The sequence below is a fragment of the Phocoena phocoena genome, chromosome 13, assembly GCF_963924675.1.
Source record: "Phocoena phocoena chromosome 13, mPhoPho1.1, whole genome shotgun sequence".
Classification (NCBI taxonomy): Eukaryota; Metazoa; Chordata; class Mammalia; order Artiodactyla; family Phocoenidae; genus Phocoena; species Phocoena phocoena.
The window spans coordinates 80,427,912-80,454,106 of record NC_089231.1 but is presented as its reverse complement, the minus strand read 5'-3'; the positions used below and the strand labels follow the sequence as shown (position 1 = coordinate 80,454,106).

General features: G+C 44.8%; 1 protein-coding gene across 1 annotated transcript in view; it reads right to left on the bottom strand.

Annotated features, from left to right (window-relative positions):
* Positions 1 to 26,195, bottom strand: part of CCDC60 (coiled-coil domain containing 60) — a 177,752-nt gene that overhangs the window by 89,260 nt on the left and 62,297 nt on the right. The window contains exon 2 of the mRNA XM_065889531.1: positions 6,744 to 6,823. Coding sequence (XP_065745603.1) covers positions 6,744 to 6,823 — 80 coding nt within the window. The remainder of the gene's footprint in view (positions 1 to 6,743; positions 6,824 to 26,195) is intronic.

Here is a 26,195-nt window from a genome sequence, read left to right as displayed (position 1 = left end):
CTGCCTGTTCATCACCTTGCTTCATATTCTTCATAGGATATAGCCAACGTCCCCTGCTCCAATCCTGTTTACCTACTTGCGAACTTGTTTGTCTTTGCCCCATTTTAATGCACATCACTGTCTCTTATTCACTGAGGACTGGAATTTTGTCTACTTCGTGCACTGCTGTGTCTCCAATATATACAATGATGCCTGGTGTATACCTGGTGATTCCTGGTAGTCAATAAATATTTGTTGAAGAAAGTGAATGAGCGCAGAAAAACTAAGGAGGGACCAAGAAGAAGTGTCTAACTTCATACAAAAGAAAAAGCTTCTTCCTTTGCCAGAATTCCACCTTTGTCATTTCTCACTGCCCTGCTTCAGCAGTCTACCAAATGCAGCTGGAAAGCAAAGTCTCAGACCTTGGAAACAGGTGCATAGTCTGTACCCTGCTGGGATCTGCTGGGAGAGGGGGCTAATTTATCACTGCTTATTTGTGGTTGCCAGTACCTAACTAAACTTTGCCACGGGTATATCATAGCTTCAGGTTCAACATTTCAGTTGTTTTCATTGCAGAGATGTCTATTTTCCTTAAAAAAACAAACAAAAAAAAACCACGTGCAATAAAAAGTACTGGCGGCTTTGGAGGAAAACATGTCATTGGTTTCAAGAGTCAACCAAGAACTGGGCACACACAGAAGCCCCAGTTGTCAACTTCTGCTCGGAGAAATTTGGGGAGTGAGTGCACAGTGTGCTGCTTAGTGCCACCGAACACCTGGTGGAAGAGGCGAGGAGGAAAGCTGTTAGGTTTTTTTTTTTGCGGTACGCGGGCCTCTCACTGTTGTGGCCCCTCCCATTTTAGAGCACAGGCTCCGGGCGCGCACGCTCAGCGGCCATGGCTCACGGGCCCAGCCGCTCCGCGGCATGTGGGATCCTCCCGGACCGGGGCACGAGCCCGCGTCCCCTGCATGGGCAGGCAGACTCTCAACCACTGCGCCACCAGGGAAGCCCATGATTTTTATTCTTTTCAGCATCATGTTAAATTGGCCATGAAACCAGGAATGGTGCAATTGAATTATAAGGGGGCTGAAGTATTAAATAAAAATCTAGGAGACAGTCAAGGTGCTTGGCTCATTCTAACACCTCTTTTTGGTGTTTTGGGCTAGATTCCAACAGGAGGTGAAGCAGATTTTAAAAACAGTAAGTGGAAAAGACAATATCTTCTTTGTTAACAATTCACCTCATTTAATACTGGGTGATGGGGCCAAGGGGTGTGCATCTCTTGGAGGGACGATTTCCCCTGGAAAACAGGTGTTCCTTCTGAAGGGGAATCTCTGGTTCCTTAAATGTCAGTGGGATCCAGGAGTGTGGCCAAATACAAAGTTTTACTGTCATTTCTTGCCTTCTTGCTTGTGGCTTTTCTGTCTGGCCCTTTCCACGTTGTCCCTCACATCCAGCACTTGGACAAGCCGAGCCTGTCTGATGAGGATGTTAAATTCTAACCATGGTAAATGTGTCTGGCACAAAGGACAGACTCAGCTTGCCAACTCGAGGATGGCAGAAAAGCCACTGTCTTTATCACCCCTCTACATCACCCCCTACTGAACCCCTCTAGATTAGTGGAAGTTTCTACCTTGGTCATTCGGGAGCATGTCCCCAGAGTGCTGGTGAATGTTTAACAACCATCTCTCTGGAGGGACAAGTAAGCCCTGATTTGTACCTTTGGCTGATTTCTGCGCCTAAGTATTCCCACTGTAGCTGATTTTGACCTACCGATATGATGTCAGTGAATGTGGAGCTGGAAGGAGATTTGCAGTAGCCCCCATCATACAGTATTTCCACCACACAGATACTATAGCCAGAAATAACCCCAACTGCACAGCTAGCAGTAAAATGTATGAAATCATTAAGAAATGATGAGTTGCCAACATCACTAACCATTAGAGAAATGCAAATCAAAACTACAATGAGATATCATCTCACACCAGTCAGAATGGCCATCATCAAAAAATCTACAAACAATAAATGCTGGAGAGGGTGTGGAGAAAAGGGAACACTCCTGCACTGCTGGTGGGAATGTGAATTGGTGCAGCCACTATGGAGAACAGTATGGAGGCTCCTTAAAAAACTACAAATAGAACTACCATATGACCAGCAATCCCACTACTGGGCATATGCCCTGAGAAAACCATAATTCAAAAAGAGTCATGTACCAAAATGTTCATTGCAGCTCTATTTACAATAGCCCGGAGATGGAAACAACCTAAGTGCCCATCATCGGATGAATGGATAAATAAGATGTGGCACATATATACAAGGGAATATTACTCAGCCATAAAAAGAAACGAAATTGAGTTATTTGTAATGAGCTGGATAGACCTAGAGTCTGTCATACAGAGTGAGTTAAGTCAGAAAGAGAAAGACAAATACCGTATGCTAACACATATATATAGAATTTAAGAAAAAAAAATGTCATGAAGAACCTAGGGGTAAGACGGGAAAAAAGACACAGACCTACTAGAGAATGGACTTCAGGATATGGGGAGCGGGAAGGGTAAGCTGTAACAAAGCGAGAGAGAGGCATGGACACGTATACACTACCAAACGTAAGGTAGATAGCTAGTGGGAAGCAGCCGCATAGCACAGGGAGATCAGCTCGGTGCTTTGTGACCAACTGGAGGGGTGGGATAGGGAGGGTGGGAGGGAGGGAGACACAAGAGGGAAGAGATATGGGAACATATGTATATGTATAACTGATTCCCTTTGTTATAAAGCAGAAACTAACACACCATTGTAAAGCAATTATACCCCAATAAAGATGTAAAAAAAAAAAAAAAAAAAAGAAGGAGGTTGGACTAAATGACCCCTAATTCCATTCCAACACAAAGGCTCTACAATTCTAAGACTTGTCGAAAGGAACCCAGCTATTTAGAGGCAAAGCCTGGACCAGAACCCACGTCTGTCCACTGCCAATCCGGAAATTACTGGAGAATGAATCCCAGTTTCTCTTTCCTGATGAGTCCACCATCAATTTGGATTTTTCAGCTCAAATCTTAAACATCTGTTAAGTATATAGACATCTTCATAATTTTCATGGGGAGAGGAGAATACAGGTGGAGGGCTGAAGAAGGACTAAAGTAAGAAGACACTTGGAACTCCCTTTATGCAGCTGATATTTTCATTAGAAGCTAAAGAGTGTTGGGGAACCCAAACACTTCCACCCACCACCTTGCCAGGCCCTAAACTCCATGAGAACAGAAGCTCCTTTGTTCGGGACCTCACCCTACATATCTCTTCATCTGACTGTTGATTCATATCCTTCAATATCCTTTGTAATAAACTGGTAATCTAGTGATTATACAGGTTTCCTGAGTTCTGTGAGCCACTCTAGCAAATTAAATCCACAGAAGGGGTTGTGGGAACCTCTGATTTACAGCCAGTGGGTCAGAAGCATGAGTAACAACCTAGGCCTGAAATTGTCATCTGAAGTGGAGGGGAGTCTTGTGGGACTGTGCCCTTAACCTTTGGAATCTGATACCACCTCTGGGGTAGGCATCGTCAGAACTGAGATAGGACACTCAGCTGGTGTCAGAGAATAGATTGATGTGGGAGAAAACAACACACACACTGGAACTGGTGACCAGCATCCCTAACCATCCCACCAATAATGATAACCAAAGATGACTCCAGACATTGCCAAATGTCTCCTCATGGGAAGGGGGGAAGGGAAGAGAATCGCCCGCAATTGAGAACCACATGTCTTTCGGGATTTAGCAGGTTACTAAGGAAGTAAAGGAAGAGACTAACCTGGGTCTGCGTGGACCAGGGAATCTATTCAGACCTAACAATCAGTGCTGCAGATTGAACAGAGCTGCGAGCTAGTGGCAGGAGCAGGAGGGTGGCTGGAGGGCTGTGAGCCTCCTGACGGAAATGCCATGAAATGCCAAAGCCAGTGCTATAGGAACAGAGAAGGCTTAAACTGTGGCAAAGTAAGACTCAAGGGGAAAGTGAGAAGTATTTAACTAATACCCTGAATTTGTTAATGTTGCCCAGAGTATTTTTTCCATCTTACTGGGTCCTTACAAGGTCCATGCAAGGAGGAAAAGGGCAAATATTGCTCTCCTTGTAAGAAGAAGAAATAAAAAAAAAGAAATGATGAGTTGAGAGTATTTATCACCTTTGTTTTAATATAATGTATTTAACTGTAAATTTATATAAGTTAATTTTTAACAATAGCTGCGTTTAATAATTGGCTTGCAAATTTCCTGGAACTTTAGCGAATCAGTTCTGGTTACAAGCTGGCTCACCACTGCTTGCTGCCCTCCCTGGACTGGGTTGAGTCTTGGTATCTGGAACCTACATAGATCAAGGCATGTATTGGTACTTGTAGTTATCAGCTCTCAGTCTACAGTATAAATTATCATGGAAACGCTCATTTCCTAGGCTCTAGAGATTCTGCTATGTATTGAAGGCTGATTAGAATCATCGACCTCCAGGCTGGGAACACTCAGCTGGTAAGAACTGACATGGTCATAATGGCTGTGTACGGCCAGTGTCTGTTCTGACTGGTGGCCATGACATACAGATGGAACCTCACCTCTGATGCAATTTCCCTGCTGTACCATTTCTTCTGAAGCCTGGAAGATTCCCTCTGAAAGCTGGAATGTCCTTCAGGCATGAGTGCGGAGCAGAGTACAAATCCCCGCTGGGAGGTGCACCCTCAGCTGTGCAACCCTCTTCCTTTGCTGCCTGCCCAGATGCTGCCCCACTCAGGTAACTCTGGCCTCCTGACACTACCTCTCACCAGTCCCTGGGGCTCCCAAGTTCCCAAGGCATCAGCCTCAAAAGCCCTCTAACCTGGGTTCAAACACTGTAGAGGCCAATGTGTCCACAACTAACAGAGGGGTCGCTGTGCGGATCACCTGTTGATTTTCAGGGACAAGTTCACATGCCGTCTCCGAGCTCTGCTCGGCTTGAAACTCCGAGACTGAGCCCCATCATCCCCCCTTGAGCTGGGGACATTCTCTGCAGGATTATTTCAATGTTGACTATTATGTTAGTCTGATGCGGCTGTCATCACAGAATGGGTGGTCTCAACAACAGACATTTATTTTCTCTTAGTTCTGGAGGCAAGAAGCCCAAGATCAAGGTGCCTCTCCTTGGCTTGCAGATGGCATCTTCTAGCTGTGTCCTTACCTGGCCCTTTCTCTGTGTGTGCACATTCCTGGCATCCTTTCCTCTTCTTATGAGAACACCAATCCTATTGGATTAGGTCCCACCTTTCGGAACTCACTTAACCTTAATTACCTCTTCAGTGGCCCTCTCTGCAAATACAATCACGTTGAGGGTTGGGGCTTCGACATACGGATTTTGGGGGGACACAGTTCAATCTGTAACAACTACTGAGCACTTGAAATGTGGTTGGTCTAAACTGATATATGTTCTAAGTGCAACATACACTGTGGATTTTCACCATTCATCATTTTTCATCACATGTTCAAAACAGACTATAAAGTATCTCATTAATACCTTTTTATATTGATTCCATGTCAAGTGACAATACTTCGGATCTATTTGGCTAAATAAAATATATTATTAGAATGACTTTCACTTGTTTTTTTTCCCACTTTTTTTTTTAGTGTGGCTACTGAAAAAATTTAAATTACACGAACAGCTCACATTATGTTTCTGCTGGACACTGGGTGTCCAGAGACCCTCTCAGAGCCGATGCAGCCACCCTTCCTGTGGTCGGTGGGGAAATATTGTTCTCTGGGGCCCTATTCTGATGCCCCCGTTAGCCTCCTTCATCCCTTTCCTTCTCCCCCGTTTCAAAAGCCCACACCTTCCTGCCTCTTCTTGAGCTGTCACCCGTTCCGTCAAAGCCGTGTGGGGAGGAGATGCAGGTGTGCAGTGAAGGAAGAGCTTCCAGACCATGGAGGTGAGGAAGGAAGCATCTTGCTGTGATTCTTACCAGGGTCTGGCTCGTGAGATAAGCAGACCCTCCGCGCTGCCTGTATGACCCCCGCTTAGCGTGTCTCTTACGTGTTCTGTGTTAAAAGAATCTCCATCTCTTACTCCGCCTTCAGTTGTTTGGCCAAAAGCCCCATTTATGACCCCACCTTGAGGAGAAAGAAATCCTTCCTCACGCCAAGAGATGACAAAAATATGATCCTAGACCTCAGTTTGCTCACGCTATCACGCTAAGGAGGAAGGACTTGATGGGGTGGAAAAAGATATGAATGGCATTGTCTTCAAGGCGACGGCACTTTTATGCATTATCTCACCCAGTCCTTCTAACAACCTCATACTATATTCACTTTACAGTTTAGGAAACAGAGACTCAGGGAGGTTAAGTAACTCTTCCAGTGTCGCCAGCTGGCAGGTAGCAGTATTTGAGGCCAGGTCGATCTGACTCTCGGCTACCACACTGTGGGCATGCAGTAAAACGGGAAGAGTCTTCTGGAGCATAAGGGAACTCTCTTGAGTTGGGTTCAGTCCAAGAAAGGAAAGCAGAGGGAATTCTAGGCATGGGACTGCCCTGAGCAAGAATGGGTAGGTCGGTCTGGTGCAGGTACTCCCTGAAGAGTCCAACCAAGAAATGGGTCTCATCCCCAGCCCTTACAGGGCTACCCTCCTGCAAATCTCCTGCTTAATGTTCAGCGTTGAGGGGCACTGAGACTCGGCAAAGACTCACAGGCATCACCCCATAGCCTGCTTGTCCCTATCGGGCTGTCTGTGGGTCATTCGGTGCAGGGCTCACTCACCGGCTTCGCGTAAGGTCTTTCTTGAGGTTTATTATATTCTTCTCCATATACTTGATGCTCCTCATTGGTTTGTCTGGGACCTGAGGGAAGTCAAGAAGTGAAAGAACTGTTAGTACAACTGTGCCAAGCGGAGCCAGGCCGCAGGGGGCTCATGCACTCACGTGAGATGTCTGATCAGCTTGGAGGGGTCCTTACGCAGCACAGCGTCCTTTCTTCCACCAAAAGAGAGGCCTTGTGGCACGCTGGTGACAGCAAGGGCTTTGGAGACGGACGAACCTGAACTCTGATCCTCATTCTGTCTGGTGACCGCCTGCGTGACCTTGGACAAATTACTCAACATCTCTGGGCCCTAATTTCTTCAGCAGAAGAAGAGGGGAATAATTCCTACTTTGTTGTGATGATTAAATTAATCGCTAAATTCCTGACTCACGGCAATCGTCGGAAAGATGGAAGCTTCTATTATGAGCATTAGACTCAAAGTAAAGCAAAAAATTAAATGCTGATAATCATCGTTGTAAAGCGGCCCAGGTACCTGATTTAGAGAGCTTGAATTCTGTCAATATAAAGATGCAAATGTACTTTCCCCCCACCCTCACTGCTCCGCTAGCAGGATTTTAGGAGTGAATTATCCAGGTAATTGTTCATGGGTTCTTCTTTCCCTCTTCTCTATTCATTTGCCTTTCTTAGCCATCAGGGAAACCTCACAAGACTTAAATTTATTACTCAGAGGTGGCTATCAGGTCAATATAAAGAAGAGAGTTAAATTAACTATACTGGAATATAAAAGTCACTTTTCTCAGCTACCAATTTGGTGAACAATAGCAAGACTATTATCTGGATTATCGTGTCGTGAAATTAATTCCTGCAATATTGTTTTTTTTTTTAAATGAAAGGAAGTGACAAGAAATTATGAGAAAATGGATGCTTTCAAATGAAACTGTGGGAGAACACACTGCAATGACTTTTCTGAAGGGCACTTCCTCAACGCATACCAAATGTTGCAAAGGCACGCTTGCCCTTGGTCTAATGCTGCTTCTTCTGTCAAGCATCCTATGGGAACGTCCCTGCGTGGGCACAGAGGTTCATATCAACAAAACTGCTAAGATGCTGCTTGTGAGAGCAAACTCTTGGAAATCACAGCTTCACAGGAGAAGACAGGTTCGATAATCAGGGTGCCTCTAAACGACAGAATACTAGGCAGCAAATAAATGCAACGACAATATAATGATCTAAGCCTAGAGGTGCTGGAGGAGTTCTCCGAGAGAGAAGACGTGTTACAAAGTAATAGGTATTGCACGATTCTTTGTTTTTGAAAAATGATCTGTTTGAATGTATACATATCAAAAGATATGATAAGCTCCCCCCCACCCACCATGCAGTGATTCTCTACGGGGGTGGGATTATAGCAGATTTTATTACTTTTTCTTAGTTTACGTGACTTTCCCATTGCTCTGCAGTAAATATGAATCAGTTGTGTAATAAACAAAAAGAAAAGATTTTAAAAAAATAAGTGGCAAGTGAAGTCTGCCCGTGGCTGATCAGTGGTACTGCACTGAGAGTGTTTTCTGAAGGCACAGTGAGGACAGTTCAGCTGCTCACTAACAGAAATCACAGTAATACGGACGTGTGGGAGGAGGTGTGCTGTTTTCTCAGCAGCCGTCATCACCCACTTTCTCTGCAAATGAAATTGGGCTGTGGTGCCTGCTGCTCTGGGCCTTTTGAGTGGACTGTGGAAGGCACGGGATGTAGCTGTATCAAAGTTGAATGATGTCTGGATGGATCTGGAGATTGTCATACTGAGTGGAGTAAGTCAGACAGAGAAAGACAATTATCGTAGCCATCGCTTATATGTGGAATCTAAGAAAAATGGTACGAATGAACTTATTTACAAAACAGAAATAGAGCCACGGATGTAGAACACAAACTTATGGTTACTAGGGGGGAAGGTGGGGGTGGGAGAAGGGATAAACTGGGAGTTTGGGACTGACATATACACACTACTGTATATAAAATAGATAAACAATAAGAGCCTACTGTACAGCACAGGGAACTCTACTCAGTACTCTGTAATGGCTTATATTGGAAGAAAATCTTAAAAAGAGTGGATATACGTGTATGCATAACTGATTCACTTTGCTATAAGGCAGAAGCTAACACAACATGGTAAATCAACTCTACTCCCATAAATTTTTTTTTTTAATTGAATGATGTCTGTAGTGGGGTGGTGAGGATAGAGAGTGGGGTCTGGGGTGCAGGGAAGGGACTGTTACTAGCCTGCCTGATTCTCAGCCACTTTTCTCCTGGGTCACCCAGTACGTGTCCTGTACCAAGCAGCTCGGGTTAGAGGTGGAGAATCTACGGCAAGACCCCAGAGTACCCCGTCTTGTTCACTAAATAAAGCATACGGAATACCAGAAAAGCACCTGGGATAGCCTTGAATAAGCTCACCTAGACATGAAACAATAAAATCATTTATAAACTTTATCTCTTTAGCTATCACTAGGAATGACTTGTAGGTAATATTATCAAGCTTATCCCAATACACCAGGGTGTTTCAACCCCTTGGCTGAAAATTGATGGCAAATCTATCAGTTTTCATCTTGAGGGATGGTGAAGTGGGTGGAGAGACAGTCCTCCAAGGAGGCATATGAGGATCTCTGGGAGTACTTTTTAAAACTTCTGCATAATGGACACTGGCTTTTCTCACACTCCCAGTATCCCTTCTCCCTCCCTCTTGATACTGGTTGGTCCCCTGGTTAGACTTCCTGCCCCTCAGAAAATACTTATGGTACCAGCAACAGGGTGGCCCTAAATGGCTGAAGCCAAACAGCAGAGCCCACCTCTCATCACAGTGACTGGTTGAGGGATGGTCATGTGACACAATTTGGGCTAATGAGATACAAGCAGACTTTTGCCGGGAGCTTCTAAAAAGCACGATTCCTAGATCTAAGGAACCATAGGCAAAGAAGTTCTCTTTCCTCATAGACTATGAACAGAGAAGCAGACACCTGTGAGGTTTGCTGGCAGCCATTTTGTGCCTAAGAGGGAGCCACCCTCCAGCTGAAGAAGATAAGGGGGGAAGGCGGAGAGGACAGTCAAAGAAAAACTCTTCCCGTGGTACCTTGTTGAACTGAACAAGTTACAGTAGAACCTGGACTTTTCACGAACATTTCCTTTATTATTTCAATCAGTTTGAATTGGCTTTCTTTTTCCTTACAACCACAAGATTTCTCTCTGAAACAGCTTCCTCCCTTGAGTGTGTCAAGGCAGCAACAGATCAAGAATTATTGCAACTAGTTCTCTTCCCCCTCTTGGGGATTAAGATCAGATGACCCCTATGCTGGTGCATTTTGCAGTGAAAGCGATGAGATTGGCCATGTTGAGATCAAACATTTGAAATGAGGGTTGTCTCTTTTTAATGCCTCTTTTTTTTTTTTTTTTGAGCAGCCAATTAATTCCTTCTTTCAGAACCAAAGCAACTGTCAGAGATGTTGTGATGAAAACACTTACGAACAAAGACAAAATAAACACACTCAAACCTCCTTGCTATAATTTGAAAATCCACGACTGAAATGCTGCTTGATGTCAGCTGTGTACCCATCACTCTCCCAAATGTCTCAGGTTTCACCCCCTTCATGAAGCAACTATGATTCTGTCTAAATTTCAAGCATTTTCCCTGAAATCTCACCTAATGATAGTTGCCCATGCACCAGGGATTCACACTGTTGTAAAAGAGTGAGTTTGTATAGACTGGGATCGGTGCTGAACAACTTATAGCAGCAAAGCCAAATTGTGTCCTCAACTTGACCTAAGACTTGAGCAGGAGAAGATCCACTCCACAAGTGCTGAAATTATGGCAGCATTTCAATGGATTCTCAGGAAACCATTTTCATTGTGACCATTGTTTAATGACAACTGAAATAAGCCACTGGTAATAACTGGCATTGAATGAGGGAGTGCCGGTTGTCAGGATATTTACGAACACACTTTGATCTGAGCACAATGAAAAGTTTACGAAGCATCCAAGAATCACTACCTCTACAACCTTTCTGAAGGAAAGTTTCACCATATGTATGACAAGCCTTAAAAATACATATTCTTTTCCTCTAGCAAATCTGCTTCTATCCAACGAAATTATGCAGCAAGGATGAAAAGATTTATCCACGAGGACATCTACCACAGCGGTGTGAGTAACAGTGAAAAACATCTAAATGTCCAGCAACAGGCATTGGGGCAATAAATTGTGGTCGATCCAGACAATGGTATATGATGATTTGAATTTGGTGCTACTATTTAATGTCGCTGTAGATGTCGACTCACTGATTTGGAAAGGAGTATAATTTCAAGGGAAAATGCATGTCACAAATATAAAGAACTAAGATCATAGAAAATTTTAAGATATATATTCATAAAAATTTATAGACATTCCTAAAAAATGTATATAAACTGATACAAATTATGTTTTAAAATACTGACATATGGCAAGGTATATATGTAATAATATAACAAGCTGGAAGTAAATATAACAAATTGTTATCTCAGGTTTGAACTGTAGGTAAATAATAATTTTTTATTTTGGTTATTTTTTTCTGATTTTAAAATAATTTACTTATACTGTCTAATAATAAGATAATAGTGATTTTCATATTTGTAAAGCAATTCTAACTCTATCAACATAAGCAAAATATAAGTTTTTAATGTTGGTCTGGAATGATGAAATTTAAAAGTATATTTTGGGCACAAAGGAACTTATCTACAAAACAGAAATAGACTTACAGATATAGAAATCAAGCTTACAGTTACCAGGGGTAAGCAGGGGGAGGGTAAACTGGGAGATTGGGACTGACATATACACACGCCTATATATAAAACAGATAAATAATAAGGACCTACTGTACAGCACAGGGAACTCTACTCAATACTCTGTAATGGCCTATGTGAGAAAAGCATCTGAAAAAAAAATGGATATACTTATATGTATAACTGATTCACTTTGCTATATACCTGAAACTAACACAACATTGTAAATCAACTATACTCCAATAAAAATTTCTTTTTAAAAAGTATATTTTGGGCTTCCCTGGTGGCGCAGTGGTTGAGAGTCCGCCTGCCGATGCAGGGGACACAGATTCGTGCCCCGGTCCGGGAGGATCCCACATGCCGCGGAGCGGCTGGGCCCGTGAGCCATGGCCGCTGAGCCTGCGCGTCCAGAGCCTGTGCTCCGCAACGGGAGAGGCCACAACGGTGAGAGGCCCGCTAACCGCGAAAAAAAAAAAAGTATATTTTAACACACTCTATCAGGCGGGGTACTGGCAGGAAGTCAGAGCTCATGCAAGATAGTTCAAGAGAGGGACTTTAATATAGGGGCGCAGTTACAAAGGTGTCAGAAGAGCTGAAAGCCAAGTAAGTGAGGGCAAGACATACTAGAGATTTAACAAAAGGAGGAAGTGTGTACCCCCTCCAGGGCTGGAAGGACAAAGGGAAGAGGAAGCCTTCAAAAGCCCTAGAATTCGGCCACCTGGCAGAAGCTGGACTCACGGAAGACACGTAGTCTCAGTCGGAGGTGCCACCAGAAACTGAGAAAAGGGGAGAAATATGCAGATCTCTCTCTCTCCCCGCCTCCCTCTCACCACCCCCACCCCAATTTCCTGCTCCACCTCCTATTGGCCAAACCTACCGCGAAGCCAGCTGGCAAGGGTGCCAGGGAAATGTAGTTTGCAAGGATCAGCTCCCTGTGGGGAGCGGGAAATGGAAATGAGGGCCCAAAACAAACGGTTATGTTATAGCTTATGCAAATGCCTTGGCTCCAGGTGCTGACCAGCTACTTTTAGACCATAAAGCTGGTTCTCCCTTTAATCAAGGACCTCTTTGCAGATGATAATTTTGTAATCCCTTACCTTTTGATCCTAAACCTGACACTCCCAGAATTTCCATGGCTTAGATGCATATCCAGAATTAGGATCATTCTCTCTCTCAAAATCATTATCAAAATCCATGTTTCTAGGAAACGCAGAACCCTCCTACTTCTCCCAGTTTCTTTCCCCAGGAAGTACTGTATATTCCAGATCTTCAGAGACCACCTCCTCTTGCATCAAAACTCGTGTGTTCTAAGTCTCACACTTTTTAGACCCTTATCGTTGATAAACAAACTAATGCTAAATCTTTCCTCCCTACTGACACTGATTAAGGTGACTCCGTACCCAAGTAACACATTTGCAATACAACTCTACTTTTAAGATTATCATCTGGTTATGAAACTAATTAATGGATATCAGGAAAAGATTTTAAAATTAGGAGAAAATAAAAGCCAAGTATAATCCCATCACCATCTCTTTGGATGTCCTTTGTTTCACTTTCTGTGACTACTCCCAGCCGGATTTCATAAAAGCAATCCTGAGAGACTTGATTTTAATTGTCTTTGCTTCCTTGGGTGCGCCATTGGTCTTAAGAGCCTTCGGTTCTTCCATTGCTTTGCAGAGTGTGGGCGATGCCTCCATTCTTTGTTTCCTGGAAAACCAGGTCGACTCTCTGCCCTGTCCCTTTCTACATACATCACGTGTCCTTTCTCTCATCTGCAAACGGGTCTTTGAGAGCAGGACTGTGAGAAATGCCGCATGACATCCGGTAATGTGTCAGGTTAAAAGATGACAAATGTTGGAGGGGGAGGTGAGAGCAGAGACTCACAGTGGAGCCTTAGGTGGGGAAGGTTCTTGGGCAGGTACACTCACATTTCATATCCATGTACTGGGACTGTTTAAATAGCAGCATTTGGAAGTGATTTGGTTTAACCTGACAGCTGAGAAGTGGGAGGTGACAGGTGAATGTAAAGAGTTTTGTTGTCTGAAAGGCCCAGGGTGGAGTCCTAATTCTGTCGCTTCGGTGTTGGGTAACTTTGGGCCTGTGAAAAGGACCTAATGCTGCCTACGTAACATTATCATTCACCTATGTGCCATACAGGATCCTAAGTGTGTTCCCATTTGAAATACGTGATTCTACTTGGTCCTCGCCGCACTATTATTCTTCCCATAGAGGAGCAAACTGAGGCTTTGAAAGGAGAAAACAACACGCTATTAAGTGGCAAAGTCTGGAATTGAAATCATCTCAAGTAACATCAAAACATATGTCTTGTTTGGGGTTGTTTTTTTTTTTTGTCTCTTTTATAAGTTTCAGGTGTACAGGAGCATTATAATTCAACATCTGTATACCCTACAAAGTGATCACCACTGCAAGTCTAACTGCCATCCACCACCATAGAGTTGACCCCTTCACCTGTGTTACCCACCTCCCCAAGCACCTTCCCCTCTGGTAACCACTAATCTGTTCTCTTCATGTGTTTGTTTTTGTTTGCCTTGTTTTTTTGGATTCCACATTTGAGTGAAATCATACAGACTTACTTCACTTAGCACAGTACCTTTAAGGCCCATCCACCTTGTGGCAAATGTCTGGATTTCATCCTTTTTATGGCTGAGTAGTATCCCATTATACATATACACCACATCTTCTTCATTCATGCATCTATCAGTGGCCACTTAGATTGTTCCCATATCTTGGCTATTGAAGTGGAATATTGGGGTCTCCTACTCTTAACTTTTTGAGGACTCTCCATACTGCTTTCCAGAGTGCCTGCACCAATTTACAGTCCCATCAGCAGTGCACAAGGTTTCCCTTTTCTCCACACTCTCCGATTCTTGTCTTTTTGATCATAACCATTCTAACAGGTGTGAGGTGATAGCTCATTGTGGCTTTGATTTGCGTTTCGCTGATGATTAGAGATGCTGAGCATCTTTTCAGGTACCTGTTGGCCATCAGGGTATGTCTTCTTTAGAAAAATGTCTATTCAGATCCTCTGCCCGCTTTTTAATCAGGTTTCGCTGCTGCTGTTGTTGTTGAAAAGCATGTGTTCTCAACCACTACTGCATTTTGCCCCCAGTTTTGACTAGCAGGGGCTAAACAAGGGATAGCAGTTGCTAGCTATTAATTTACAGATAGTACCTCCAAAGCTTGCCCACTGAGTTTTGTTAGATTTTGTCATAAAAAATTTTATATGGCAGAAAATCAGAATGATTTTGTTGCAGGTCAAGACCAGAGAGGCAATCTTTGAAATGTCTGCTGTTCTCTTGTCTTTTATGAAAGAATGTTCCAAATCCATCTTTGTTACTTCTTAAAATGTGATCTACTTCCTCAAATCAGATTAAGATGGAAATGAATTCCTGCTAAACGTACTTGGGCTGATACAGATGTCAGCTGGCGATGCTCTGTCAAGTGGTGAGGCGGGGGAAGGGAGGCCATTGGAAAGGAGAACACTGAGGAACAGGCAAGATGATTCGCAAATTTTAGACTTATTATGGACAAGCTGTAAAGAACGGAGAGGCAGAGAGCGGGTAGGGTCCATGGGAAGACGTACACGTGAGTCCAGAGACCTTAGCTTGCATACTGATATTTAAGCTTTGGTGGTTTTATGATGGTGATAGACACTTTCCTTTGGGGAGAGTGAACGTTTTTGTCGTAAGGGTATAAGGCAGGCATAGGTAGGTATCCCTACCTATGTAGGGATAACCCTGAACTAGTGACCTCATCCACACGCAGACCTTCCAATTAAAATATGAAATGAGCTATTGAATTCTTTAAAGACTCTCTTCGATAAAGGCAAGGTGCATCCTTTAGGGAGTATTTATTATTTTTGAGATATAATTGACATACTAAGTTTCAGACGTACAACATAATGATTTGATATTTGTAGAGTACACTGGAAAATGTTCACCACAATAAACCTAGTTGACACCGTCACCTTACATAGTTACAGGATATTCTTCTTGGATAAGAACTTTTAAGATGGACTCTCGTCACAACTCTCAAATATGTAATACAGTACTACGAACTACAGTCGCCATGCTGTATAGTCATTCTGCAAAGTAAATGACCTGAACTCTTAAAAAAATGTCAACATACGCATCATCTGGGGCCTCTGGGAAGCAAGCAGAGACAGGAGTACAAGAGGCTTACTGAGGGTGAGAAAGAGAAAAGAAGGAGAGAGGAAGATTGGGCAGAGGGAGCCTCAGGCCACAATGGGGATCTCATGAAGTCTCGGCCAATGCAACGGGGAGCTCCTGAGCGAAGCTGACCCATGATGGGACTCCAAGCGTAGGGCAGAAACGGCTCATTGACTGGGGGCTGCTGCGTTGATCCTGGCCTTGGCATGAAAGCTGCAGTGGATCCTGAAAGCACCACCCATTTTATAAAAAGAGAAATGGAAGCAACGAGGAAACCATTCAAGGTCGCATAGCTGGTCAGCTGGCAGAGTCAAGACTAGAAGGCTGGTGCGATTGTTAATTTTGTGTGTCAACTAGACTGGGCCGTGGACTGTGCAGGTATTTGGCCAAACATTATTCTGGGTGTTTCTGTGAGGATGCTTTTGGATGAGTTTAACATTTAACCTGATAGACTGAGTAGAGCAGACTGCCCTCTCTCATGAGGGTGGGCCTCATCCAATCAGCTGAAGGCCTACATAGAATAAAAGGCTGACCGCCCCCAGCAAGAGGGAGCTTCTTTAGCGTGACTGCCTTCCAGCTGGGACGTCAGGATTTTTTTCAGCCTTCAGACTCAATCTGAAACATCGGCTCTTCCTGTGTCTTGAGCTTGGAGGCTTTTGGACTAGAACTTACTCCATCAGCTCTCCTGGTCCTTAGGCCTTTGGAACTATACCACCAGCTCTCCTGGGTCTCCAGTTTGCCCAACTGCAGATCTTGGGACTTGTCAGCCTCCATAAGCACGTGAACTAATTCCTTATAATAGATCTCTGTATCTGTATCTATACTTAAATGCATCCCATGAGTTCTGTTTCTCTGAAGAACTCTGCCTAACACACCCAGTCTCCTTGAGAAGGAAGACGAGTGTGAAGATGGATACTGGAGAAGCACACACAGAAGATGAATGTTCCAGTTAATAAAGGCAGAGTGATGTATTACAGAGGGTGAGGAGGGAGCCTTGGTGTGGGGAGGAGGCAACCGATATTCAGGGGAAAAGCACCAGTTTAAAGGACCGTGTCATTGGTTTTCTTCCATGGGATGCAACGGAACCTTCCTCTCCTGCTCTCCCGTGAACCCTCCAGTGAAATCCATGTTACGCACGAGCACCCTGGGAATGGGAATTGTGCTCTGAGGGACTTGGCAAGGTACTGAGCCGGGCGCCAAGGTGGGCCGGGTGGAGCAGTGCTCACCTGGCACCTGCCGGGTCCTCACCCAGAAGACTAAGAGGCACACTGGGTGCATAGGTCTTTGAAACCAAATGTGCCAAGGAAATGTTACTATTGTTGTCACTACATCATGACGATATGGCATTTTGACAAAATTAAATCATAAATTATAAAAGAAACATGAAGATTTGAGTGAGATTATGAAAATGTTGCCAGGTACACTCATTAAGGGCAGGTTAAGGCTAACAGCGTCGAGTCATCAATGACAGCGATGCAGTGACATAACGGTAGGTGGCGCCAAATGCCATAGCTTGCAATCAAGTCCTGGCTCCTCTCAATCTCTGCCTTTCTCTGCCTCCCCCCTCTTGCTCGATTGAAATGGAAATTGGCTGCCACCATCAATGAGCCCCCATCAGCCCTGGGATTGAGCTGGCCTGCCAGCAGCAAATGTGCTATCCACCTAGTTTAAAAAAAAAAATTTTTTTTTTTTAAATCAAATACATTAATCTCATCAGCTCTTGAAAGACTAAATACGAGGGGCCAGCAGTCCAGCTACTGGGCGTTAACAGCCAATGGGAATCCATATGATGGCTGTCACTCAACGCCCCGAAGGAGCTTCAGGAAAAGGGTCCCCGAATGTAACAACCACCTTGCCAAAGGTGCTTCTATTTAATGATAACAGTGCCTAAATCTTCAGAACCTCCCTAATGTCTGGAAATGTGCTAGGCTAGAGATAGCACATTGGTTCCAACTTGAGCGTCAGTTTCAATATACCCATTAGAAGCAGTGGCCGCCTGTAGCTCCCTGCGGTTCAACCTCATCAGAAAAGAGTTCTGTGGTAGCAATGTCAGCCATGGTCCCGGGAAGGAAAAGGAGCGTCGTGACACACGACTGCCATTCCCATACCGGGCACTTTACATGCCATTTCTCACTGAATCTTCACAACCACTCCAAAAGTTAAGTGTTGTAACTATTATTATCCCCATTTTATGGTTGAGAAACCTGAAACCCAGATTAGTTAAATAACCTGTACCAGAGGTCACCCAGCTAGCAGGAGTGAAACCTAGCAGGACCCTGTGGGGTTCCTGGGCATAAAAGTCTTTCTGTCTCCCGTTTTTTGATTACAGGAAATAGGCTTCATTCAGCCTCCATGACCCTCCTTTGAATTCCAACGGCAGGGTCAAACAGCTGCCAATCAGGGAAGGGAGGGAGGAACCCTCAAGAAACAATAGTACAGCCCTGGCCGCCGCAAGGGGGTCATGGCTCCCCTCAAGGGATACACATAACAATATCTTTGAGCTGTTTTACAGGTACTGAAAGCCCCATTGGGTGGAAGAAGTTAACTGCTTGCTGCCCACAAGCAGGCAGACCAGTTGGAATCAGAAGGTTGATGATGCTGACTCCCAGTTACCTCATCACCAACCAATCAGAAGAATGTCCACGAGCTGATCACGCCCTCTTTGAACCACTGCTATAAAACTCCTCACTGCCCCCTCCAGGTCAGGACACACAGTCTTGAGGGCATTAGCCTGCTGTGGCCCCCTTTGCCTGGCAAAGCAATAAAGCTATTCTTTTCTACTTCACCCCAAACTCTGCCTCTGAGATTCAATTCGGTACAGAGGCTGGATTTTGGCTACAGGAGGAAGAAGAGGCCGCTCGAGTTGATCACAGGGCGCTCTTTATTACTGATCACACCACAGTTTACTCCCTTTCTTGAAAATGAGACAAATTAGTCGATTCATCCTGGAGAAAAGAAACAAGTGGCGACCCAAGAAAATCTCCTTTCGTATTGTCAATATCCGGGTGGAAAGAGTCTGTGGGTTGGGCTAAGGGGTTAAGTCCCCACGTAGCTTCAGCTCTTTTCTCCTTCCCTGGAAGAGGACCAAGTCAACATCTTAGCAAAATCCGAGCGAAGCCCCTGGAGGTCAAGGAAACCCAGCCCCACATTGCTCAATAACTGCTAACCTCATTTTCCATGTAAGCAGAAGCTGAGCTGAGTTTAAGCCAGTGGTTCAGAGAAAAGAGCCCAGATGCAGAAGAGCTGGCTGAGGCCTGAACTCCCATCGGGATGAGGCTTCATGTGACCAGGGCTGCTGCGGTATGAATTCTACGATCCTGTCCGCAGGGTGCTATTCAATACCAAGTTACATGAGCCACATTACGAGGCTGGGTGCGGGGCAGGTGTAGTCCGGATATTTCTTAAATACCTACTGGGAGTTAGAGACTGGCTGGGGATATGAGGCTGAACAAGACACCATCCCTGCCCTCAAGGAGCTCGTGGTCTAGTGGGGGAGACACGAATCAAACAGGCAATTCAACTACCCTCCAGTGGGGCTGGGGGTTACTGCTCCAGTTTCAGACTGAGCTAACACAGAAAGTGGCGGGAACAGTTTTTCAAACGGAAGTTACCATGAGGAATTGAAATGTAGAGTGTGACGGCGATGAAGATTCTCTTGACATCCCCAAGCAGGAGGAAAGATGCCTAAAGCTTTAATGCTGCTGAGAAACCATGAGCAGCCACTTCGGCAAAACAAGCGTAGAGATGAGGGTCCTCACTATGAACTGAAAGTAAAGCACTGAATTTTACTTCATTTCAGTTCAGTTTTTTAGTGGGTTTTTTTTTGGGGGGGGTGGAATAGGAAATATTTTCAAATGGTTTTAAAACATATAAGAGCGTGTATAGTTAAAATGTATTATTTCTACCTTGTCCTCAAGCTATTCATTTCCCTCCCTGGAGGTGACTAAGTGTTACCAAGTTCTTGTGTATCCTTCCAGAGAGATATTATATACTTCAATAAACACACACACACACTTCTTTTTCCACCACAAGCATTCCCTTTTCACACAAATGGCAGTACTGTTTGCACCCTGATCTCCCCCCAAAGAACAAATATATCTGGGAGGGTTTCAGAGGGCTGGGAGTGCACGATGAGGCTATAAGCGAAGATGACGCCCAGCTCTTGAGTCTTTGGAGCTGGGTCTGGGAGCATGAGTGGGGCTGAGAGGCAGTTGTCTGATACGTGGATGTGGATTGGGTGGATGTGGATTGGAGCTTGGCGAACGGGATGGAATTGGAGATTAAGGTCGGAGGTGTTGAATTAAGTGTCAGAGAAGAAGGCTGGGGGAAGAGAGAGAAATTGAGAGAGAGAGAGAGAGAGAGAGAGAGAAACAAAGAGAAGGGACAGAGGGAGGAGGAAAAGGTCACAAAAGGGATGGATGGGGAGAGAGAGAGAGAGAGAGGAGAGGGGAAGGAAGGAGAGAGGAAGAGAGAGGAGAATAAGATTAGAGAGTTAAGGACTGACACAAAAGGAAAACTGGCAAAGAGGCAAGAGTACCAAGAAGAAGATACAGAGAAGCCTGCCTGTTTGCGTAAATAAAGTTTTACTGGCACACAACCATTACCCAGTTGTTTACAGATTGTCTGCGGCTGCTTTTGAGGTCCAAGGGCAGGGCTGACTAGTGGCAACAGAGACTGTATGGCTTGCAAAGACTAAAATATTTACTACCTGGCTCAAAAAAAGTTTGCTGAGCCCTGGTTTAGAAGAATGAAGCCTGCACTTCTTCATGGCTTAAGTTGTGGCCATAGATTATTTTCGGAAACAAAACAAAAAATCCCACCTTGAAAGAAACAAGAGCAGCAGCTCCAAACCGCATGTCATCGGTGTGATAATGGTGCCACAGTGTCTAATTCTTCTCATTCTCTCTCCAGCCATGTTTGAGAAGGTGGGAAAGCTGGGAGTCACATACATTAGGGCTGGAGAATTGAGTCCATCACCTGGCTCCCCTGTGCAAAGGACCTAAAGGCAGAGAGGACGCCCCCCCCCACCGCCCCGCCTTTCTAAGAAAATGGATATTGGGTCAACCCCCTGCCTTCTATGCTTACAAAATCTCAAATCACATCTTTTCTCTTTTCCTAGTTATTTGTTGGCGTGAGAGCTGGAGCACATCTTGGTGATAATAATGACTATCATTCATTCGTTAAGGGCTTACTGATGACCTGCAAGTGCAATGCCTCCCCTTCATTTCCACTGAAGGTGGACCTTCAGGAGAGACCCAGAAAATTTCCCAAAGTGTCACTGAAGCTCCTCCTGGTTGTCATAACTTGGGGGGGTGCATCTGGTGGGTAGATGCCAAGGATGCTGCTAAATCCTACAACGTACAGGACGACCTTCTCCCATAAAGCTGTATCTGACCCAAATCGTCAGGAGTGGAGATTGAGAAGCCCCATCAGAGAAGACAAGTTTTATTTCTCCTGGAGATCCCAGGGCACCCGGCTTGTTGATGATCACGGTCTAGGTTCTGCCTTTTCCCTTCACCAGCATGTGTGGTGGGCAGCTTCCAGTGAACCTCCTTGCATTTCCACCCTTGTCTAATCCCTTCTGCTGGAGGGTACGCTGGACCCAGTGACTCACTTCTAAGGAACAGAATATGGCTTCTGTCTCGGGCATTCTCTCCTGCTCTGGGGAAAGTCAGCTTCCAGATTGTGAGCTGCTCTGTGGGAGAGGCCCACTCAGCAGGGAACTGACACGTCTAGTCTACAGCCAGCGGGCACCTGATACCTGCCAACAGCCTCGTGGGTGAGCTTGTAAGTGAGCCCTCCCCAAGCTGAGCTTTGAGATGACTCCAGGCCAACGTGGCATCTTGACTGTGGCCTCCAGGGCCAGAGGCCTCTAGGTAAGCTGCAGAAACTGTGAGATAATGTTTGTTTTAGGGTCACTTGTTACACAGCATAGTTAACTAATATATAGCCATAGAGGAATAAACTCTGCATAGGAAACAATCGATGACTTGCATTATATAAACTCATTTAATTTCTCTTTAGCGTCTACTCACTGCTTTTACCATGTATATCAGTCTCACCCACTGGCAAAGAAAAAGCATGGGCCCATTTCAGGATGTGAATTGGCCTGGGGAATGACTGGATTGCAAACAAGATAATTCCATAACTGAGCTACCACAGGAGACAGTAGATTGTAGTACTGAAAAGCACAGATTTTAGAATCAGAGAGACCTGGGTTCAAATCCCAGCTCTGCCACTTGTTACCTTTGGGTAAAAGCCATAAGAAATGAATGCCTATTTTATAGGTTAAAAAAAAATAAAACAGAAAACCCAAGGCATGGAGAGAGAGAGAGTGACAGATCAAGGTCACATAGTCAAGGAAACAGACCCAATGATGATCATTAAGTAAACAAACTACTGAGTTGTTTGCAAAATAGGTAAATAGAAGAACAATCTGGGACTTTCTTAATTGACGTGCATACACCTATGTGTGTTTGGATAGAGACTACATCTTATAATTCAGATTTTCCTAGTGCACTTGGCAATCTGGCCTCTAGTGCTGCCATGTTCCACTCATACACACACACACACACGCCCCACTTGGATGGGACATTCATGCCAAGGGTAGTCAGAATATTCCCCTCCGTGGCCCCAGAGGCCCCCTCGGTGTCCCGTGCTGGCCCATGGGCATTGTTGTGACCACTCCGGCACCTCTCGTGATGAGCATGTGTGTCCCCAGCTGTCCTCTGAGTGATATTTCCAGCCAGTGTGTCCTGGACAAATGCATCCAGTGCTGCAAAGGCTCCCTATCGATGAAGGAGCTTTACAACCATGAAACAAAACCGCAACTGTGATGCCTCTCACCACCTCTCAGTCTGCAGTGTGTAGAATGCTCTAGTGTCGTGGCTTCAGCCTGAGGATCAACGGAGAAGCAAAACGGGCTGAGGTTCAGACACCAAGACTCTGTTTATGCTTACAGAGCCTAAAGGAAAGCAAGCGGCTCCTATTTAAGACACCTGTCTCATTCAGCTTACCTCTGTTACATTTCATATTCATGTTTTGAACATGAAGTTAAAAACCGCTGATTTCAGCAGTTATTATGCTTACATTGTAACGTGTACGTTTCCTCTCTCTTCCTCCTCTAAATTTTAGCCTTGTAATTTGTGCAGGGAGCGTGACCTTGTCACACGGCATCTTTGGTCTCTGGCACAACGACAAACACGGAGTGGTTTCTTGGTAGTTATTGGTTGAGCGCGTGAGTGAATGAACGGGTGGAAAATACCACTGTAACATTTGTTGATTTTCTACTTGAACACTCAGCTCATAGACCAAGCCTGGAAAACAGTTACAAGTCCTGAACAGAATGCGAGTGTTATCAATCTCCACAATGTAAGAGCAGTGGTAAAAAAACGCAAGAAGAGCCTATGAGGAGTTAACCTCCTCTGCTGCAAAGTAAGGGGTCAGGTCAAAATACTCTTTAGGGTGAATGCAGCTATGTTACAAGTGTAACATAGTTGTTTTTTTAAGACAATTTTTTAAAGAACACTTTTAGGTTCGCAGCAAAACAAAGAAAGGTGCAGAGAGCTCCCGTACCGCCCCCTCCCCCATCCCCAACACCCGCCCCTCACCCGCCCTGCACTGGGTCCACACACGCACAGCCTCCACCCTTATCAGCATCCCACACCAGAGTGGTGTTTCGTTACAAGTGATGAACCTACATTGATACATTATCACCCAAAGCCCATCTTTACATTAGGATTCGCTCTTGCTGCTGTATATTCTATGGGTTTGGACAAATGTCTAAAGCCGTGTATCCATCACAGTAGCATCATGCGGAATAGTTTCACTGCCCTAATGACATATTTTTAAAGGTTACAAAATTACCCAGTACCGGAACTAAAGGTAGTGCTGTCTCGGCGCGGGGAACGGGATTCGGGAGTGGGCAGTACATGGGGATACAAGGAAGCCAAACCCTCATCTTTCATAGCAGAAAGCCATCAAAGCCTTAAACATATCAACTGAGAAACAGAAGTAAAACTTAAATAATTTGGAGACACGGATCACGGGAAACAGCAACAATACGAAAAGTGTTAGACATGGCTCACTGGGGAATGGCATGGAATTTAAGGAAAAAAATGTCATGAAGAACCTAGGGGTAAGACAGGAATAAAGACACAGACCTACTGGAGAACGGACTTGAGGATATGGGGAGGGGGAAGGGTGAGCTGTGACAAAGCGAGAGAGAGGCATGGACATATATACACTACCAAACGTAAGGTAGATAGCTAGTGAGAAGCAGCCACATAGCACAGGGATATCAGCTCAGTGCTTTGTGACCGCCTGGAGGGGTGGGATAGGGAGGGTGGGAGGGAGGGAGACGCAAGAGGGAAGAGATATGGGAACATATGTATATGTATAACTGATTCCCTTTGTTATAAAGCAGAAACCAACACACCATTGTAAAGCAATTATACCCCAATAAAGATGTTAAAAAAAAAAAAAGAGTGAGGTGTGGGCAAGGAAGATGGGCTCCTCTTTGGTAAGAGGCTTTCCGTGCTGTTTTTTCTTTTTAACTTGTGTATGTTTCACATTAACTTTTTAAAAAAAACTTAAAAGAATCTGAGAGCCCTACTTGGAATGAAAATACAGAGCCCTACTTTGTTTCCATGACAATCAACACAACAAGCCCGTCATGTCCACTCTCATTTCAGAGTCAAGACAAAATTAATTTGGAAAAGAAAATACAACCGGGGAGCAGAGTTAGCAACCTCAGGAAATTCAGGGAAATGTAATTGAGTAAGAATTATCTCCTTAATTCCTTCTGACCAAATCAATAACAACGCTAGATGAGATACCACGATCACCACCAATGGGTATCAAGTTACTGAGAAACTAATTGGGGTTCAGACTTGTTGGAAAAAGCAAAACACCTTCCTTCTCAGAGTTAGCAAACAGGGCTGGGGGGTGGGCATGAGCCGAGAAGGGAGAAGAGTGTGGCTGGCAGCCTGGGGTGGAGAAAATTATGAGCTGAACCTGCATATTTTCAAATGTGAAAAGTCTGAACAGAGAGGGCTTCTCCAAAAAGGCGAAAGCACGGATGCCCTTGATGGTGCCAAATGTTCATTTTCATGCTTTCCTGGGGCTAAACAGGGGAGGGGCCCGTTCGTTCCCTGTGCAAATCAGAGGGAGGTGAACCAAACACCACAGAGGTGGGTGAGAGATTATTTTTGTTTTCACAACACAAGGTTCTACACAGGAAGTGCTAAGATTTTTTTAACAACCATCTTGGATGTGCCTTTGGGGGAGAGGTGGTGAGGAGCCTTGTTCCAAAGGGGTCCTGCTGGGCACAACTTCTAGATTTTTCTGGGACATGGTAGTTGGGCTGGGGTCAGATCCTAGCTAGAGCTGAGATTCAAGGGTGCCCATTCGCCTAACCTCACGCAGACCTACCTGTCCCCACCAATGTTTGGGTTTGGGTTTCCTGACGGTTGTCTAGGGTTCCCTACTCCCCTCTCACACTCTGTGCTTTGCTCCTGGCTCTCCTGCCCCTTGGACTTATCAATGAGTCATCCCCACTGTGCAGGACATACTGGATATTCTTTCATTCAAAAAAGGCTTACTGAGCCCCCCTTAGGGTGCCAGCCCAGGGCTAGGACAGACACACCCTTTTGGAGTCTCATGGGGACAGGCAGGCAATTAAGCAAATCACAATGCCATGCTATGTCGGCTGTGGGCACATCGGATTCATCAAGGATGGAAGTGACTTCTTAGGCCAAGCAGAGTCTGGAAGGCTAGGAGGCTCTAGAAGAAGAGGAAGGAGGAAGGTGTTCCAGGCAGAAGTAACAGCACACGCCAAGACCTGTAGGTGACTAAGAACTTGATACTGAAGATGGCTCAGTCCAAGGGGAGCATACAGGTAGGGCAGGGGGTGCAGAGCAGTGAGGAAGGGGAGGCAGGTATAATAAGCTGAAGCTAGATTTACCTGTGGACTTTGGTTTACCTGAGGCAATTTCCTCTTTTGCTTAGGCCACTTTGACTTGGGTTTTCCGATCATTTGCAATGAAAAGGGTGTTGACCATGATGTTTGTTAGCACACTAGACGACCCCAGACACCCCAGGAGAGTTATATATACTATTACCCTGTGGCTAAACAACCCATGGGAGGTCGTTAATTTCAGAATCATCAGAGATCATCAGAGTTGAGAGATCACCCAACACAATCTTTCCAGCAGATGACAGATAAACTAAAAACGGCCGGCACTTATTGAGTGCGTACTTAGTGCCAAGCACTGCTGTAAACGTTTACATGCATTAACCCATTTCACCCTTGCAACACATCCTGTGGGATAGGACTGTTATCTCCATTATACAGATTAGAAAATGGAGTTGCAGAGAGGTCAAGTATCAATACACTTCCAGAGTTGCATGACAAGCAAGGGACAGAGGTGGGGTTCAGCTCCAATATGCAGTTTAGTTCCAA